General features: G+C 43.6%; 1 protein-coding gene across 1 annotated transcript in view; it reads right to left on the bottom strand.

Moving 5' to 3' along the window:
• Positions 1 to 17156, bottom strand: part of LOC119653036 (ATP-binding cassette sub-family C member Sur) — a 146431-nt gene that overhangs the window by 58668 nt on the left and 70607 nt on the right. The window contains exons 8-9 of the mRNA XM_038057487.1: positions 1947 to 2735; positions 1647 to 1752 (exon numbers count right to left, since the gene is read on the bottom strand). Coding sequence (XP_037913415.1) covers positions 1647 to 1752; positions 1947 to 2735 — 895 coding nt within the window. The remainder of the gene's footprint in view (positions 1 to 1646; positions 1753 to 1946; positions 2736 to 17156) is intronic.

The raw sequence follows: 17156 nt of genomic DNA, 5'->3' as shown, positions 1-17156 counted from the left end.
CATGTCTGTTGAACATAATAGAGCAGATACGAAAACGAGTAATCTAAATACAGATTAGCCCCAGTTTTTGAGAAGAGCCAAAGGGGCCTTTCAACCCAGCAGTATGCCCTTTTTAAAGCCAGATCAACCATTGATATCATCTGCAATTTACGGAACGGGTAGTATCAGCAAATATTGCATGGTGGTGACCCTTGTCGAGGGAAATGCACTCAATTCAACTAACTGAAACCTAATATAGGAATCTCTGACTGAAGATTGGCACTCTCGACTATCTCGTATGATACCCATGACTGATCCGAGAAGGACGTTGTCTCTGTGGGTGTCCCACAGGGCTCCATACTGTGAAATATCATGTACAATGATGTTTTTACTTTTCCCGTTCCAGAGGAAACTACGAAGTTGGGTTACGCTATTGCGCCGGTTGTAGTCCCAAAACATCTCAAAGATTTGGGAGAGTTTTAGTGGGTAAAACCCCTACACACCCTGGCGTGTCCAAGCCAGTGTCTTTTGAAATTTAAAAAAAAAGAGTTGACACAGTTCTACTTGACTTTAGGCACGAGGGAACTCCTAGCTACCACCCCACAGTAGTGGAGATAGGGTTTGGTTTCAGAATTGTTGATGCAACTCCCAGATGTCCGGACAGATAATAAACCGATTTTAATAAGGTTTTGTTTTACACAAAGCCTTTAAAAAGGAGGTGTTAATAGATCAAAGATATTTGGCATTTTCAAAATATCATGGATGGGATTTCGTCACAAGTACCGCAGTAGTTGATATCAATTCAGAGTTCCTTCACTTTGAAGCTGGTCGATTCAAATACAAGCAAACTTGACAACCACAACTGCATTTTCCCTTCCATATGGTCTGATCACAAAGTCAATAGAAAGTCAGGAACTTAAGAATTTGCTTCTGCTTCACTCATGTCCTGAATTGTACAGCTTCTTCCTTTGAGAATATCTGAGGCTACTATTATATTTGGAAGGATATTCAAGGGACAGTTTCAGCGAACCATCCTAGTTTCCCGTTAATCAATATATGAATATTTTCCAAAGGACAGTTTGACAAGGATGCAATGTTGCCAAGATACTACATTTAATAATGTTAAAGTAGACGTTCAATACTAGGCTTCGATACAAGCTTCAAAGAGTTAAGGATGCTGCAACTTCCCATCCTTTGAGCATTTCAAATACGTTCATAAATCCTCTGATATTACAAAGAGCTGCAGAAGCCAGTAACATCTGCATTAAGTCTTCCAATATGCTCAGCACACAGACTCTTACAAAGGATTCATGGCATCAAAGGGTCTTCTTCATATAATGTTGTAGAATCATATTATCCTTGCCATTCCAGGACATTCAAAAGCTAACTTTTCTCTTCATATTCCGATATTTTCGGTGTAAGGATCCCGGCCTTTACTAAACATAAATCATCGTGGATGGAATCCACACTAAAAAAACATTTCCCAGAAGGACAAACCCCATGGAAATGTACACTTTCACCAAATGCATTACTGCATGTCCTTACAGTTGCCCCGAGCTCATGGCTATCCCTGAATAGAATTCATACAAATCGTTATGGAAATCCTATCAATAAAAGGATCTGAGAAATATGATAATCACGAAATCCTATCATGTTTGACTACTTACTTATTCCACACAACATCCCCGGAAAGTTGATGCATTTCCTTCAGAAGAGCCGATATCAGAGATGTTTTTCCGCTTCCACTCCGTCCGACAACAACCGTAAGCTTCCCTGAAACCGAGAAGAAAAATATTTTTCATGACACAAAATCATGCATCCAGGACCAGGACCGCATTCACATTTGTATTGTACATATGAATGAGATGAATAAACGCTCGACTAGCTGTCTGCCAAAAGGATCCGAATAAATGGCTGAATTCCCAACAAACAGGAGCATGCTAGGAAGCTGAATTCTCAACACTCACCTTTTGGTATTTCCAGATGATCCACTGTTAGACGTGAATTCCCACGGTCCCACGAGAACAAGGCTTTCGAAATTGAGACGGCTGTATTTTCGGATGCACTGAAACGTATGCTCTCCCTGCTTGCTGCCGGCTTTTGTCTGAGACGAACGCTCTCCACACGGGAATTACGGACAAGTTCAGTCTTCTTCCGTGGCAAGGAGTTGAAATCCCGCTGCAGGAGGCGTGCAATAGGCTCCTTGGATAATGTCTGGAACTGAGGCATAGGTGACGGAGTTGACGGAGGTGGTGTCTCTGGGTCCGCGGGCGTAACTACTATGTGTTGATCTGCCGAAATTGTCGATAAAGTTTCAACGGTCGATGGCTCGTTCGAGGATTCATACATATCTAACGAGGCGTCACTTTTACTTAAAATTCGTGCCATATTCCGGATTCCTTCGAACTCTCGTTCGACCTCAGGCTCACGAAGGAACCGTTCCAGGCGCCGCGTGCTCACTATGGCCGATATTATAATGGGGACCGTTATGGGGAATATGAACAGCGGGACGGTTAGCTGATTAAAAAGTGCCAATGCCGAGAACAGACGACTTGCAGTGAATTCTAAGGTTCCTCGCTCCGAGTCCATTGCTATGTTGGCGTCATCTGGAAAATTCAAATGGCCTCCTGACGGTGAAGGACTCATCCTTGTGCCATTCCTCACGGCATTTACATAAGGGACGTCAGTTTCTAGCTTGATAAAAACTGCCAACGTGACAAATGTTATCAAGACAGATGAGATGTGAGCGAGTGTTGCTGGAAAGACGCAAGAAATGAAATAGAAACTTAGAAATCAGAGGGATGAGTATTGGGGGGAAAAAATAGAAAATCATGGTCGGGCAATAACCTAGAAAGAGTGCGGAAATTTACAGTAATTCTGAAAGAGAAATATTTGTCATTTTCTTGTTTGCTATTGCAATTTTCACTGTGACAGCCTCCGTCTTGAGAGATTACAAGATTAAGGACGAACTGTAGACATTCGGTGACTAGATATAAAAAGGAATCGAAACCGGAGTATGTATTCCCAATGTAGGAATTTGCGATAGTCTTCTGGATATCCTTTGAAAAGTTTCTATTTCCATCTCTTGATAACAAATTCATCCCGACTTGCTATCATTTTAAAATATTCCTTCGATATTTGCACGGCTTGAGGGAAGTAAAAGGATTCAATTCCATCAGGAGTATTTGAAGCTCGTGTCAGTATGATGCGGACTTCGACAACCTATTTCTTCTGTAGGTTCTATCTTTGTTTGCTTGAAATTTTCTCGCAATCCGAAACTTCCTTTGAAATATCTGAACTCATTCACTAGGATATGCTTTTAAAATCCACTCATGTTCGATATCCTGGAAGGTGAAGGGTGAGTGCTTCTTGAGACTTCAATTTTGCAGACTTTCGCGTAATATTCCGCCTGATTGATTTGATTTCAATGTTACATATTTACTCTTTAATCATCTCTGTGTAGCACAGAAGATCCCAAAAACATCTTGGAAAACTTGAACAGGAAAACATAAAATCTATAGGCAGCCTTCCTACATCAAATGGAAATAACATAGGCGGAACAGTGTTCTAAACGTCCCATTTTTATTTGTTCTAGGACAAACGAACCTACTGACAACAACAACAAATGGTATCCCATCTCAATAGAAATTATTGAAAACAACGCTTAACTTGGGTGATTGAAGAAGAATCCATTTTTCATTTTCTTTTATAGTTCTGAATGATATTTGTAATTTCAGCACCGTTCATTAATGAATCTGCAAAAAATAAAAGTCCCTCATCTAGGTTGCCTAATCCCACCAGTGCCTATCGAAGGACGCGCTCCTTGCATCAAACCTACGATGGAATTAACAACGGAGGCTCGCGGTAGCAAAGCGACGGAAGAAATAGCGATTTCTAGCCTGGAATCGACCCTCACGTGACGCGCACCAGCCATCCTTTAGTACCATTGACATCGACGACAAGCTGCTCGTAGAAGCCAACGAATAACCGGAATTCCACTGAAATATAAAAGGCCATCCGCATTCTAAACAAAGTTGCGAAGAATAAGGAAAATCAGCAAAAAGGAAACCTACCGTCTTCAAACGAAGCCGGTCTCCCGACGAGGGGCAATTGGACAACAAAAGGAGCAAAATTTACAAGGGCCAAACATCAACAGCTGGTAAACGGACGAAGCGCTGCGAATCCCTTCAGCGTTGGAGCCAGGAGCCACTAACAACAGATGACAGATAGCAGTTCCGAGAAAAGTAAATTGACACCGGAGGCACGAGTGAGCATTAGTAATCGAGCATCTAGCGGACGGAAAGAGGAACAGAAGGGGCATACCCCCTACTTTGATTCGTCATAGATGTTTCGTAGCATGCAATTACCAGTTCTCCCGGAACTTTTGTGCATTGCAAAGATAAGCGACACCTAGGAGGGCGTCAAACCTAAAATTGTCCCATGCAACAAGAATCACAGGAAACCTGGAATATTGTCCCGACGAGGTTCCCACATAGATAAAACAAGCTCGTCCAATCGTTTTTCTTCCAAAACAACTCCGTGTAGCCAATTGGATGGTGATCAAGTAGGAGGAACACTAGCCTTCTCTATGAATTAGATTGTTAGATCGTTAGAAGAGAGAAATTCGACGGTCTTACTGGGGTTGGCAGTCCGGAGGAGGTGACGATACCACAGTACGGACCTTTTCAGCCAACCTAGTCTTCATCCGAAAGGGAGATATCGACGAGAGCCAAATCATAAATGTGCTCCAAATCAAATATTGCAATTGATCCTATAGCACAAGAGACGTTGACCCTGGTCAAGGTGGAGAACTGGAGAATATTTGATCAGAGATCCTTCTCCGATCGCAGTTGGATACTTTTCAACAATCTTTTAACCTTGGTTTAGAGGTTTCCTGCTCTTTCAAGGATCTCAGGAGGTCCAGCCGGTCAGTTTGGTCAAGACAAAACTTATCGGTGCTCTCTATGGTAACATCTGCAAGACAAATGGACTATTGTCAAGGGTCGCTTCCGATATATCGAATTGGTGAACCCCGCCACAAAACCGAGATACCTGGATTTCCTTGGTTAGATAGAGTTAGACCGAACACTCGTTGTTAAACCGTTGATGATGATCAACATAATGTGAAACCCTAAACCTTAGGAACATTTCAGATTATGTACCACATGAACTCTGGATATTGCCAACGAACTACGCGGCACGCAAGCCAAACTTCAAACGGAATTTGGCTATCCACTTCTTGCGATCGTCTAGGAAGTAGTATCCCCGTACGAACAGTGCAACCGAGTGGTGCGACCTTCCAATCTGAATTATTGGCGGCGCTGGTTACCTATCGATGATATAGTTATCACGGCCGCAAAACAACATACTCGTTTTGACCGACAACTGAATGACCATTACAAACTTGTATGCAATGCAGAAAACTTCAATAGGAATTTTTCTATCGGCTTTCCAACCAACACGGCATCTTTACCTCTGAATTAAAGTGGGGTCGGATTCTTAGCGGAAGAGGTTTCGACAGTACAGAGATTCACTGAACAACCGGGGCAACATGACGAAATTCACCCCCTCCTAAGTTACAGATTATGAGAACGTAGACGAAAGTAAGTGGGCCTATGGACTGGCCAGGGAGGGTTTCGCTCTTGTCAGTCTCACAATGAGCCAACTCCGGGATGGAAGGGGTGGAATCTACTCACACTATTTAAAAGATGACTACGGCTTATCACCTCCAATAAGTGAAGGAGGACCTGGTCCTCTTACAAGCAAGCCCAATAACGGGACGGAACAAAAGCACGCGCAAAATTACTACAAGTTACACAGTACAATCACCTTCAGAAGACCATACCACCAGAATGGGCATACCCTACAAATGACATCCTCGGGGATTTTGCGATTGTATAGCTCTAGCTAGAACAAAGCAGTGTACATTAACTAAACATTTTTTGGCAACCATGTTGACGACTAGGAAAGCTACCATCCTTTTTGAAAGTTGCTCTTCGAGAATTATGAAAAGCTAATGATATAAATCCTCAGGGTGGAACCTACAGAGTAGTAATGAAAAGGCTGCGCAGTTCATCTCAACTCAAAGTAAAAGTTGATGTTGCTTCCCAAACTCAATAAACCGCCTGCATCCGGCATCTTATCTCCACATTTACCTATCTACAACGGACTGTTAGCCATCTCCGAGAAGCCATAAGCGCCAGTATGGGCTTCGGTGCGCCACTCTAAGTTAGATACAATGAACATGGTGATAAGTCTGCCAAATGATGTACATGTTCTGGCAGCTGTGGTGACGTGCTGGCATTGTGTGTCAAATTTGCATTAAACTCTGCGAACCTGAACTAAATTAAAGGCGTTAGTCGACATAGGTGTTCCCGGATAGTTAGCGAGCCTCAGAAAAGACTCCTCGATATGAGACGGATAAGGGTCCCAAAGAATATATCGTAGCAGCGGGGGTATCACAGCGCCAGGTCCTTGGTCCCCTGCTGTGGAATGTCATGTATCTTGGGATTTTCGCTGGTCCCACCGTAAGGTAGGCTACGATTATCGGTTCTGCGGATGATCTAACTATCGTCCTCATATGGAGATGTATGCCATAAAGTGGTTTGAATAAAGGAGAGCACTGTGGACGTGGAAGCATAAGGTTGTCGCAAAGCTGACTATCAAGTACCTAGGGGTGGTGATTCTTACCAAACTGTGCTTTAGGGGACACCTAGAGTATGCATATCAAAAAGCAGCTAGTGTCACCACGGTACTTCCAAAAATGCTGAACAATATTAGAGAGCCAAAACACTGCCCAAAGTTGCTTCCAGTCGGAGAAGTGCGAAGGCACTTTCATACTTTGAGAGAAGGAAGCAGATGAATTCAATTTGCAGGGCTGATGTTTCCGGGGATTGTAGCACACAATCACATCAGATGAGGCAGTAACTGTAGTGGCGGGCATGATGCCAGTCGACATTCTGGCTAAAGAAACGAGTCTACTGTGTCATGCAAGATACATGGAGTAACACATACAACGTAGGAAGGTGACATGGTTAGAGTCGTACATAAAGCATATGGGACGAGTCAAGTAAGTGCACTAAGCCAAACGCACTGAACAATCTAGGCGGCACGCTCAAAGTCAACCTTCTCTGGGTTGCCGGTAATAGGAACTTAGAAGAGAATGGGCGGTTCGATGGACTGGCCAGGCGAAACCCTGCCAGTCCTTCGATGGGCAGAGTCTGTGTCCCGCTAGCGACTGTTAAGGATGGAATATATTTGCACTATTTAACAGCAGCGGAGTTCAGATGGTGAAAGCGCACCACCAGCGTCGAGTCAACGAGAATTTAGCAGGTCTATAACAAAACCCGGTCGTGAATATGCAAATGCAAACAACATTACACCGGCTTGCACGGGGCACCGGTCTATAGGGGACCATGCCGCCAGGCTCAGATTTCTCCATAATTCCCGTTGCTGTAGTTACGGAGAACAGGGAGAAACCCTTTGACACTTCGTTTATAATTGCCCAGCTCTAGCTGGAGCCTCAGAGAGGTCTCTAGCTGCAAGGTGGGACAATTGCCTTCCTTCGTGAATCCTACGGACTGGCAATGAAAATTTTGCCGGCTGAACTTTACTCCTTGCTCTTACCACAGCAGTCATGGTTTTAGGAGTTTGTGGCACAGATACCTACTCCACCCACCTAATTTTAACAGTTTATAAGCAATACCCATTCTAGCCTAAAATTTTACCGTCGTCGTCATTACCATATAATTCCTTCCAAAGAGGAGGAAGTGATGCTGTTATCCTTTTGGAGCCAGTAGAAAGGATACCGGTGATGATCTTTGATATTGCCACCTTCTCATTATGGTCCTGGGCTATTCCTATCTATGGCTTCTTTTAAGTTCCTTGTGAGTGCAAAGAGCAAATGATTCCTGTGGGTGTGCCAAATCATTTTTCCTACTAATGCGGCAGTCAGATATGTTAGCCAACATAGAGCTTAAGCCTTTTCCTCGGCAGGCAATAAAACCTGAAACCAATAAAACTAAGAAGAGAAAAGTAAGTATCGTTCCAGACTATATTGCAGCTTCCTATGCAATATTTTCCCATAAACCTTTGGATTCTTTCAAAATGCTGACTCAGTTAACTCAAACAACCAATTAGGCCAAGTACCCCAAAACCAATTAAGGAAACAATCAATTGGCACGCAATACCCAAAAAGGAAGCAGTCGAAGATTTAATTTTCTCAAAAGTTCAACTGCAAAATGCATTAAGGCCTACAAAGGACCAGAACAATTATTAGCCAATATTCCCTGAACATCTACAAAGTTCCAACAAATTGAGAACCTTCTTCCTTCCCAAAATATCCGAAATAAAATCCTCCCTTATGAACTGTTTGCCAGCATATATCCTCCTGCTCTCAGCAAACCAACAACCATAAAACTTACTCAACTGCTGTATCCCAAAAACTTTAAACGTAATGGCTACTATATGATCCTGTCTGTGTCTGTATGTATGCAGTGGAAAATTTATTTCATTTTCATAGAGAAAATTAAATTGAAATCGGAGCAAATTTTTTTCTCAGAATGCTTGTCGGTCCATGTTTCTGTAATTAAGGGTGTGGTCAAAAATGAAAAGTGTTGTGTAGATTTAAACTTTGTCCTTTAAAGTGGTAACGGTCCAACTCATGTGTGGAATATTAAACGTACTCGAGAGTTGCGCTGTGGTGCGGACGAGAATCGCCTCTGTATTTCCTTTTGATTCGAACATGAGTTATGACCAAAAGGACGAACGGAATACGTGGTGAATATGTTGGCATACCATTGTTTTTATAGTGCAAAACATGCATATCTGGGAAGTTTTCGCGAGGAGCGGACGTTAGCAGGATGACCTCATTTTGATATCAAGTGACAGACAGACAACCATAAACTGGTCGCAATTATAAGACCATGTCATTGACAAAGGCTACAATGTTAGCCTCAAACTTCTGTGGTTTATTGCGAATCCCCTTCGCTGCTTTATTGCAAACTTGCTTATTGCCCTGGAGCCATGGCTGCAACTTGTATTAATTAAACGATCCGGAAATCATTTCCAGCTTCCAATTGAATTCACTAACAATTGACGTGAATCAAAAGGAAACAACTAACATAAAATCGAAATAATAACATAAAATCGGCGCGTACTGCCTCGAGCTCAAAAGGACCGACAACCACAATGGAAGCCAAACCCAATGCGCTCCATTACAGCGACCGCATTCAATCCTAATCGCGTTCCGTGATACTTCTATTTGCAGAAACACCGAACAAGTTCATTGATCAGCCTAACCCACATGAATTTTAGAATTTCGTAGTCCTGGGGGTGCGTTCCCGAGCTCCAAACACCCACACAAAGGCACCAAACAGTAGCAATTGAGCCTGTCAAACAATGTAACTATTTTCATTCGTCAAAATATCAGCGAAACCAGAGTTCCATCAGCAGAAAAAAAATGTGCTTCAACGTAAACTCAATGAACTGCGTACGATATGCGTCCTGGCAATGTTTGCATATAGACAGATACCCGCCCCCATACCGTAGTACTCTGACAAGCAAATTAGATGGATCGAAAAAACATGGAATATCCTAAATTGATTTTGTAATAGACAGCATCCATCCATCCGTTGTTGAAATGTATACGGGAAAAAATAGGAGAATTTCCTCTCAACAAATTCATCTGATTTTCATCATTCTGTTGGCAATATATTTTGAAGCGTTGACACTGCAAAGGATTTTGGACAATCAAAGGATAACGTCAACATTGGATGGAAGCCATTTCCCATGTATACATTTCACTGTAGTTTTGATGTGAAAAATGGAGCGTAAATGAGTTTCCGTCAGCCTGAAATGGAAATGTAATCAGAGTAGAAAGAACACCATAGTGGGTTCATACAGGATCAGATTTCAGGAGGGATTGATAATTACTTTATTACATTTTTAGACCCATTGGCCGGAAAATGCATTTTTGATTATATTTATTCATAGAGGGCCACTCCTTGACATTTTCGTTTTTGGATGGGTTTATTGAATTGATCAGGGGCTCCGACCTATTGGCCTGCCACTCCAAAGAGTGCCCTCCTTATAGTGGCAGAAAAAATGTTAGACGAAAAGCGGTCTCAACACAAAATGTGTCCACGTTAATCTCTTAAGAAAACTCAGTCACTAGAGACCATTTCTTCGCTACCAACCTGAAGTTCCAGGGAAACTATTTAGGGAACCAGCAGAGATCAGCCCACAAGAGATAGACTAGCTGACAGGAGACATGGCAGAATGGCTCCGGACCATATTCCCTAAATTGTCACACTGGAACACTGAACAGAACTGAGTACATATACTGAGGATGGTATGCCATTAGCACACATGGTGAGAGTCTACCTTCTCAAAGCCTGGGAATCCTCACCCACGGTCCTACAGGATATTCGGAAGCAAAACGAACAGCAAGGACAAAATCTTCCCGATCGGAGCGAATCTTCGATCTCTGGAAACAATCAAAGGTCATATTAACTATAGAGCCGGCTATATTCCGATACATGTTCACGAGGAGAAAACAAAGAAGGATACTTCGAAGGAGGATACATCAGGTGGAAAGTCTATTAAAATCTCCGGAGGAATATTTAGACCAAAAGTGCGGATGGTGTAGCGAAAAGGACCTGTCGCCTATCGAGAAGGAGAGCTTGGACGAACTATGCCTAACTCCCCTGAGCCTTAACATGGACAGTGAGTCATAGGAAAGTTCCATTTCGGTGGAACTCGACGGTACTACGCCCTGGGTAAAAGCTTCAAGCATTAATTTAACCAATTCGCAACACTAAAATAGACATATCCATAACTTTCGATCTAGCTAGGCAGGGAATTTGACATTGAGGGAAACTCTGAACTAGAATATTAAGGAATCCCAGGAAAACAGATTAAAATTCCTCTATAAGGCATCTGAGCAATAATATGATTCATCCAGAGGTGATACCAGAAACGAACTAGAACTGAAAGCACTGATAGAAGACCTTAACAGAGTTAAAATTGAGCCGCATGGGATTAATTCCCCAGGTAAAGGAGTCACATTGTCTAAAGGCATACCCTGGTGGACCAAAAATCTAGCCAGGCTGAGGACGGAGATTCGAAAACTCTTCAATTCCGCGGAAGAAACTAAGGACTGCCTAAAGTGAGGTACATGAAAAGCAGACCGAAATAGCTTCAGGAAATTCTATAAAGGGGCTGAACAGAACAATACAATACAATACAATACAAGGTTGGAGCCAAAAACAACGAAAATTCGTCTCTCAGCCTGAACAAGGAGGATTAGTACAACTGCTCCTCAAAACTTAGTCCTCTGGGTCCTATCCCACGCCGAAAGAATGTAAAATTGTGGCACCCCAGTAACCGGTAGAGGGAGAAAAGAAAAAGAAAATTGGAGAATAACAAAACATGTGTGATCAGGAACTAGAATAAGATTGACAGTAAACCACTGAAGTCATCCTAAGGGGATAGTAACGTCAAATCACTACTTCAGAGGAGTCTTGAAATAATTGTAGGATCCATTTTGAAGACAGAAAAGGGCAGTACGGCCTTGTGACTCATATCCCAAGCATATAGGAGACCAAAATGGTCTGCATTCGGAAAACGGGTAAAAAGAATCATTTTCCTTCTAAATTTTTCAGAATAATTTGCCTGATACTGCGGACTGGTCTGATTAGGTTAAGCTTGCATAATTCGGCAAGTCTTCACACGCCCTCCCCATGATCAGGCTGGGAATAAGCTCATCTAACTAACGAGGATCTGTTTACCTGTCGTCATATGATAGGGGCAAGCAGAAAAGAGAATGAACTGAAACAACAACTCGGGGATCATCTTTCCTGTACGGAAGGATGCTAACAGGACCCCAAGCCAAGGTGGGGCAGCATACGCCGACGGCTGCGTCGCCAATGGGGAGCTTGGTCCCCAGTATATGAATGCCTTGGGAACCTTCATGTCAGACTGCTCACTTTAGTGTGACATTTATATTAAGTAAGTATTTGCAGTAAATTCACACGGTAAAAACAACTTTGAGCTAGTTAAGCTACTTTCATTTGATACTCCACATAGCTATATTTGGTGAAAAAAAATTTAACACCCCCTTTTGGATGTATGGGTCCACTGCCCCTAATATCAACGTAGAAAGATGTTACTCACCGCATATTTGGGCGTTGACAGTGCCTACTTTCTCACCAAATTTCGTGTCAATCGGTATAGCCGTTTCTAAGAAAAGTGACAGAGTGACAGACAGACGGAGGAATAGATAGATATTGAACCGATAGAGACGGACAGACGATAAAAGAAGAGTGAGTGATGCCGGACGCATCATTGGAAGACAAGCTACTGGCATTCTACCAGGAGACAGTAGCTGGCGAGAACAGTATAGTCATTGCCAGCCATAGCACCGTTGTGCTGAAACCAACAACAGGGACTCCCGGGAGCAATACAGAAGACGGACTGGTGGTCTACAGGTTTGAATCAGCTGTCAACTAGCAGAGTTTATTCAGTAGCATAGCCATAGTACTCCTTACCCGAAACCGTTGACGTCAGGGATCCTATCAAAAGCAACTGCTAAAAAGAATGTCAGTCTCCAAAAACCAGCAAAGAAGCGAAGCCTAGCTCAGGAACCAGTACCAGAAGGCCATACACATTTTATGCGAAATTGCAAATAATAAGGAGCCTCGTATTGTCAACACACGGGATGAAAAGGAGCCCGCTAAATACCGGGCAATTGTCAAAGAATATAACAGCAAACGCCTGGGAAACGTGCAGAGGGCGAAGCTCACTGCCTCCACAGGCAATTGATCTCAAGATGAAATCGAACAACAACACTATAATTTTCGGCCAACATCAACTTGATCCCAGAATTAGAGCACTCAGCATCACAAGCACAGCGCGGATTCATCCTCCGGATTTTCCATTATTTCCAGGAAAACTTCCTCCCCGCAAGCCAATGGCGCTGCTTGGCCAGTTTGGTCTTTCACCCAAATCTCACTACTGTGATTTCAATATGACTTACTAATTATAAGCACATCCGATGGTTTACAATAATAGGTCCTGCGCCACTTGGCAGTGGCTAAGGTTGAATTGTATCAACCTCATTGGCGATTTTGTTGGCTACAATGAGCCGATGGCTCCCAGCCTTTTTCTCCTTGCGCAGTTAGCAATTCAGGCCAGCTCCATATTCCCTGCTGATAACCCATTCTGGTCCGCTCTTGCACTGCTTCGACCTACCAATTGAATCCGTGCATGCCTACACAACATGAAATCAATGTCAGTTTGAATACTGGTTCCACTTGTAGGCTAATAATGCTGGTTTGTTGTCCGCAAACCTCCTCCTTCGTGGTAATCTCAGCTGACCTTTGTGTTGGCTTCCTGTCCTAACGACTTTTCAAGATGAATTTTTCCGCGGTAACATCCTTAGATTTCTTGAACTCAACCATAAGGTCTCCTTTCTGAAACAGTCTAATACAGCTAATCTTGTCTCCCAAACTGATGAGCTCGGGGTGTACCTTCAGTCTACTAAGAATGTCAACGCATGGCCCTTCATCGCATATGGTAAAAATGAGAACCCCAGGCCTTGTCTTTCTCCGATCATTCCTTTTGCGAGGGTACAACCTTTCTCAAGGCTTCCACATCCTCCGTGAGAGATTAATTTCCTTTTCCCGGAATAGCGGCTACGGAAGTTTTATCAAAAACTTCCTCCTCTTCAGGAGCTCCACTTTTTTGCGAGTTGAGCTCTTTTGTCTCGCAGCTGCTTGCTCGCTTCCTCCTCTCTCATGTTTTGAAAGGGCCGCATTTGTGTCGCCTGGATCATTTTTCGCTCGATGCCCCACCAGATACCTCTTATCATGACCTTTTGATTATTCCAGCGCTTATTAATAAATTCTTCTTACCCAGTGCCATAAAAGCAGCTCCCGATTGGCTGCTGCATCTTACATAGCTCAGGTAATTTAGCGTGAAGGTTTCTTCCCTTTCGTGTCCCCCGCTACGCAACCCCAACTGAGGATAACGCTTTCGATGGCGGGAGCTTGTACCCGTATGAGCGAAGATCTGCGAAGAATCGAGCTTCTTCTGAAGCATTCTTGATGCAGTTAGTTCTGGCTCCTCCTGAACACTAGTAACATTAGATACCAAAGTAGTCAAGGTTCCTACTACTGAGGCACGGCGGTCATTGGATGTCAAGGGCCGGTAGCCCGTTTTCCCACTCCCAAAAACCGCCGGTGCTGGATTTCGGAAAACCTCCTATTCTGCTCCTCCATGTTAAAATGTCAAGATCACTTAGCGCAAGCGCACAACGAAGCGTCGGCGAATGCGATCCATAAACGCCACTGAAAGCGGATATGGAAGTGAAGTGAAGCAATTTTCATTCATTGGTGAAAAAATTAGGAAATTGGTCAGGATGCTGGAGGACGGAAAAAAGCGTTCCAAATATCAACCAATGAGGGATGCAATTGAGAGTATTAGAGCTCTCTATAATTTAACGGAGATTGAATGACGTGAGACAACTCCCGGCCTCTGTGGTAAAGACAAAGAACATCCCGAACCCGAGACAGAAGCAGGAAACTAAACCGAAGCTACGAATAGAGAATGAAAATGTTACAAACCAGAAACGGATGGATGATAGAGAATAAGTTTCGACAAAAGTTACCAAGAAACGGGTGGCAAAGAAAAACAAAGAACTCAAAAACCCTGAAGTCCGACGCTATGTTGATTAAGAAAACGGGGGAAATGACGTATGCGAAAATACTGTACAGCGTCAAAACCGACCCCAGTTAGTTAGTTAGTTTAGTTAACTGGGGGAGTGGCAGCCGTTATTAGGCCCATTGTACTATCCCCGTAAGTTGCCTATTCAATGGCTTCCCGCCTACGGTGTTCGCAGGCTTTAACGAATCTGAGAACATTCTCAAGAGGCAGAGAATGTGCAGATTCTTCATTGAAGAAAACCTTGCCAAGGTGTCTTCATCTGAGATCTGAGGATGCCGGGCAGCTGCATAAAAAGTGCAGGGCTGTCTCCTCCTCCTCCTCACATTGGCTGCACACAGCCGAAACCACTACTCCAATCTTTTCCATATGGTAGTTTAAGGGGCAGTGTCCCGTCAAAAGCCCTACTAGGGTTTTCATGTCCCACTTCTTAAGGGACAACAAAAAAGCCGCTCTAGTGGCCCTAGGCTCCTTCACAAGGATTTTCGCTTGCCGGCAAGAGCCCAAATTTCTCCACTCGGTTGCGTGAATCCTTGCAATTTCACCTTTCAGAGTAGACTTGACAGTAAATGGTCGGATTCCAAGAGCTGGTTCTGGCCCCACCATTGTGGATCCAGACCCTCGGCGAGCCAGTCTATAAGCCTCCTCATTACCGGCGATGTTAGAGTGCCCCGGCACCCACATCAGGAATGTTTCGTTCAGTCGGCCAAGTTTCAGCAGCACCTGATGACAACTCCACACCAACTGGCTTGATATGTTAACCGACCCCAAATCGGAAGGCATAGGCAAAATGATGTCTAAAATTAGTAGGGTGTACGGATGGCTCACGTGGTTGGAGGACTGAGATGTCGTAGCGGAAGGTTACGGTTCAAATCTCACTGGCGGCCGAGGGCGTATTATCATGACTGGATGTCGGATACTACTCGACTCAGCTGTCAATAAGTACCTGTACCAGGGTAATAATCTCGGGCGAGGTCAATACTGCCCGCATTGCCTCTTACAGTGTGCTGTACACTACGTTACGGTCTTGAATGAATACTCTAACAACTTCAAGGTTTGATCCAATATAGATTGTTGCGCCAAGGATGATTATTATTATTAAAATTAGAAGGATTCGAAACGGGGATCTATTGCTTAAACGGGAGGCAAATCAGCTGAATTCAGAAGGACCATCGGAGAAGCCCTGAACGTACAAGCAGAAGTTAGAACCCTGACCAATTGTATTACCATCGAATGTAAAGCCATCGATGAAATTACTACATCATACATGATGTATGCTCTGTAGAAAAGACCAGACAAATGTTCGGTGTTCAGGAATATACTACGGAAATGCAGATAAACCTCAATCACTGCGAGGCGGCTCAGGATCTCATGGCACAAACTGTAGTAAACGAGAGAGCGGATATGGTTCTAATCAGCGAACCATACAAAATACCAGATTCATGACAAGAGCGAACCGGCCGCTATGTGGAAATGGGAGGATTAAGCGTTCCTAGAAATTGAAGAGCGATTAGAGTGTTTCGTCCGCGCTAAAATAAACAGCACAACTTTTACAGCTGCTTTTCAAGACGTAGTTGACGACAGACGCAAATACTAGATTAACTATCGATGGTGACCTCAATGCGCCCACGCGTAGGGTAGCAAGCCTGCCAACGTCAGAGATTATAGGCTACTGGAAATATTTGCGCCTTTGGAATCAGGAATTGCAAATAACGGTAAGGCGAACATGTAAAGCCAGTATGGGTTCGGTCATTTACAAGAAAAAGAAGCATGAGAATGCACGCATCTGCGGGCATTCCCTTATCCACACGAAGGAATGCGCCTGCTGGAAGTTTTGGCAACTCTACACAGGAGGAAAGGATATACACTCACTCATTGAGAATCCGATAGTGTCGGTTTCGGTGAACTCGATACGTTTGACCCACGTGGTAAATCATCATCATCAACGGAGCAACGGCCGGTATCTGGTCATGGCCTGCCTTAGTAAGGAACGTCAGACATCCCGGTTTTGGCAAAGGTCGACCAATTCGATATCCCTAATGAGTCTTGACCTACGCCATCGCTCCACCTCAGGCAGGGTCTGCCTCGTCTTCTTCTACTGCCAAGAAGTGCAACTGGGACCCCAAATTTTGTGAGAAGGAAAAGAGGGATCGGATAACTGGCATGTTGCCGAAAGTGGTAAATGCCCGTAATTAAGGACGGCGATAAGTTTAATGGAAAAATGAGGTTAATACAAATAAACCCTAATCATTGCAGGGCCACACAGAATTTGCTTGCGCAGACAACTTACGAATCAGCGTTGGAAATTACCATCATAAGTGAAACCTACAGAAACGCTAACGCTGATGACCCATAAAAGATTCGACTGGTGGAGCGACAATGTTGGCGTGCTGTCGCCAACTGTAGAATATGCCATGGGTCAGACACATTGTCTGAATTTTATGACCTATTAGACA

Source organism: Hermetia illucens, chromosome 3 (genome assembly GCF_905115235.1).
Source record: "Hermetia illucens chromosome 3, iHerIll2.2.curated.20191125, whole genome shotgun sequence".
Taxonomy (NCBI): domain Eukaryota; kingdom Metazoa; phylum Arthropoda; class Insecta; order Diptera; family Stratiomyidae; genus Hermetia; species Hermetia illucens.
This window is presented reverse-complemented; position numbering and strand designations above follow the sequence as displayed.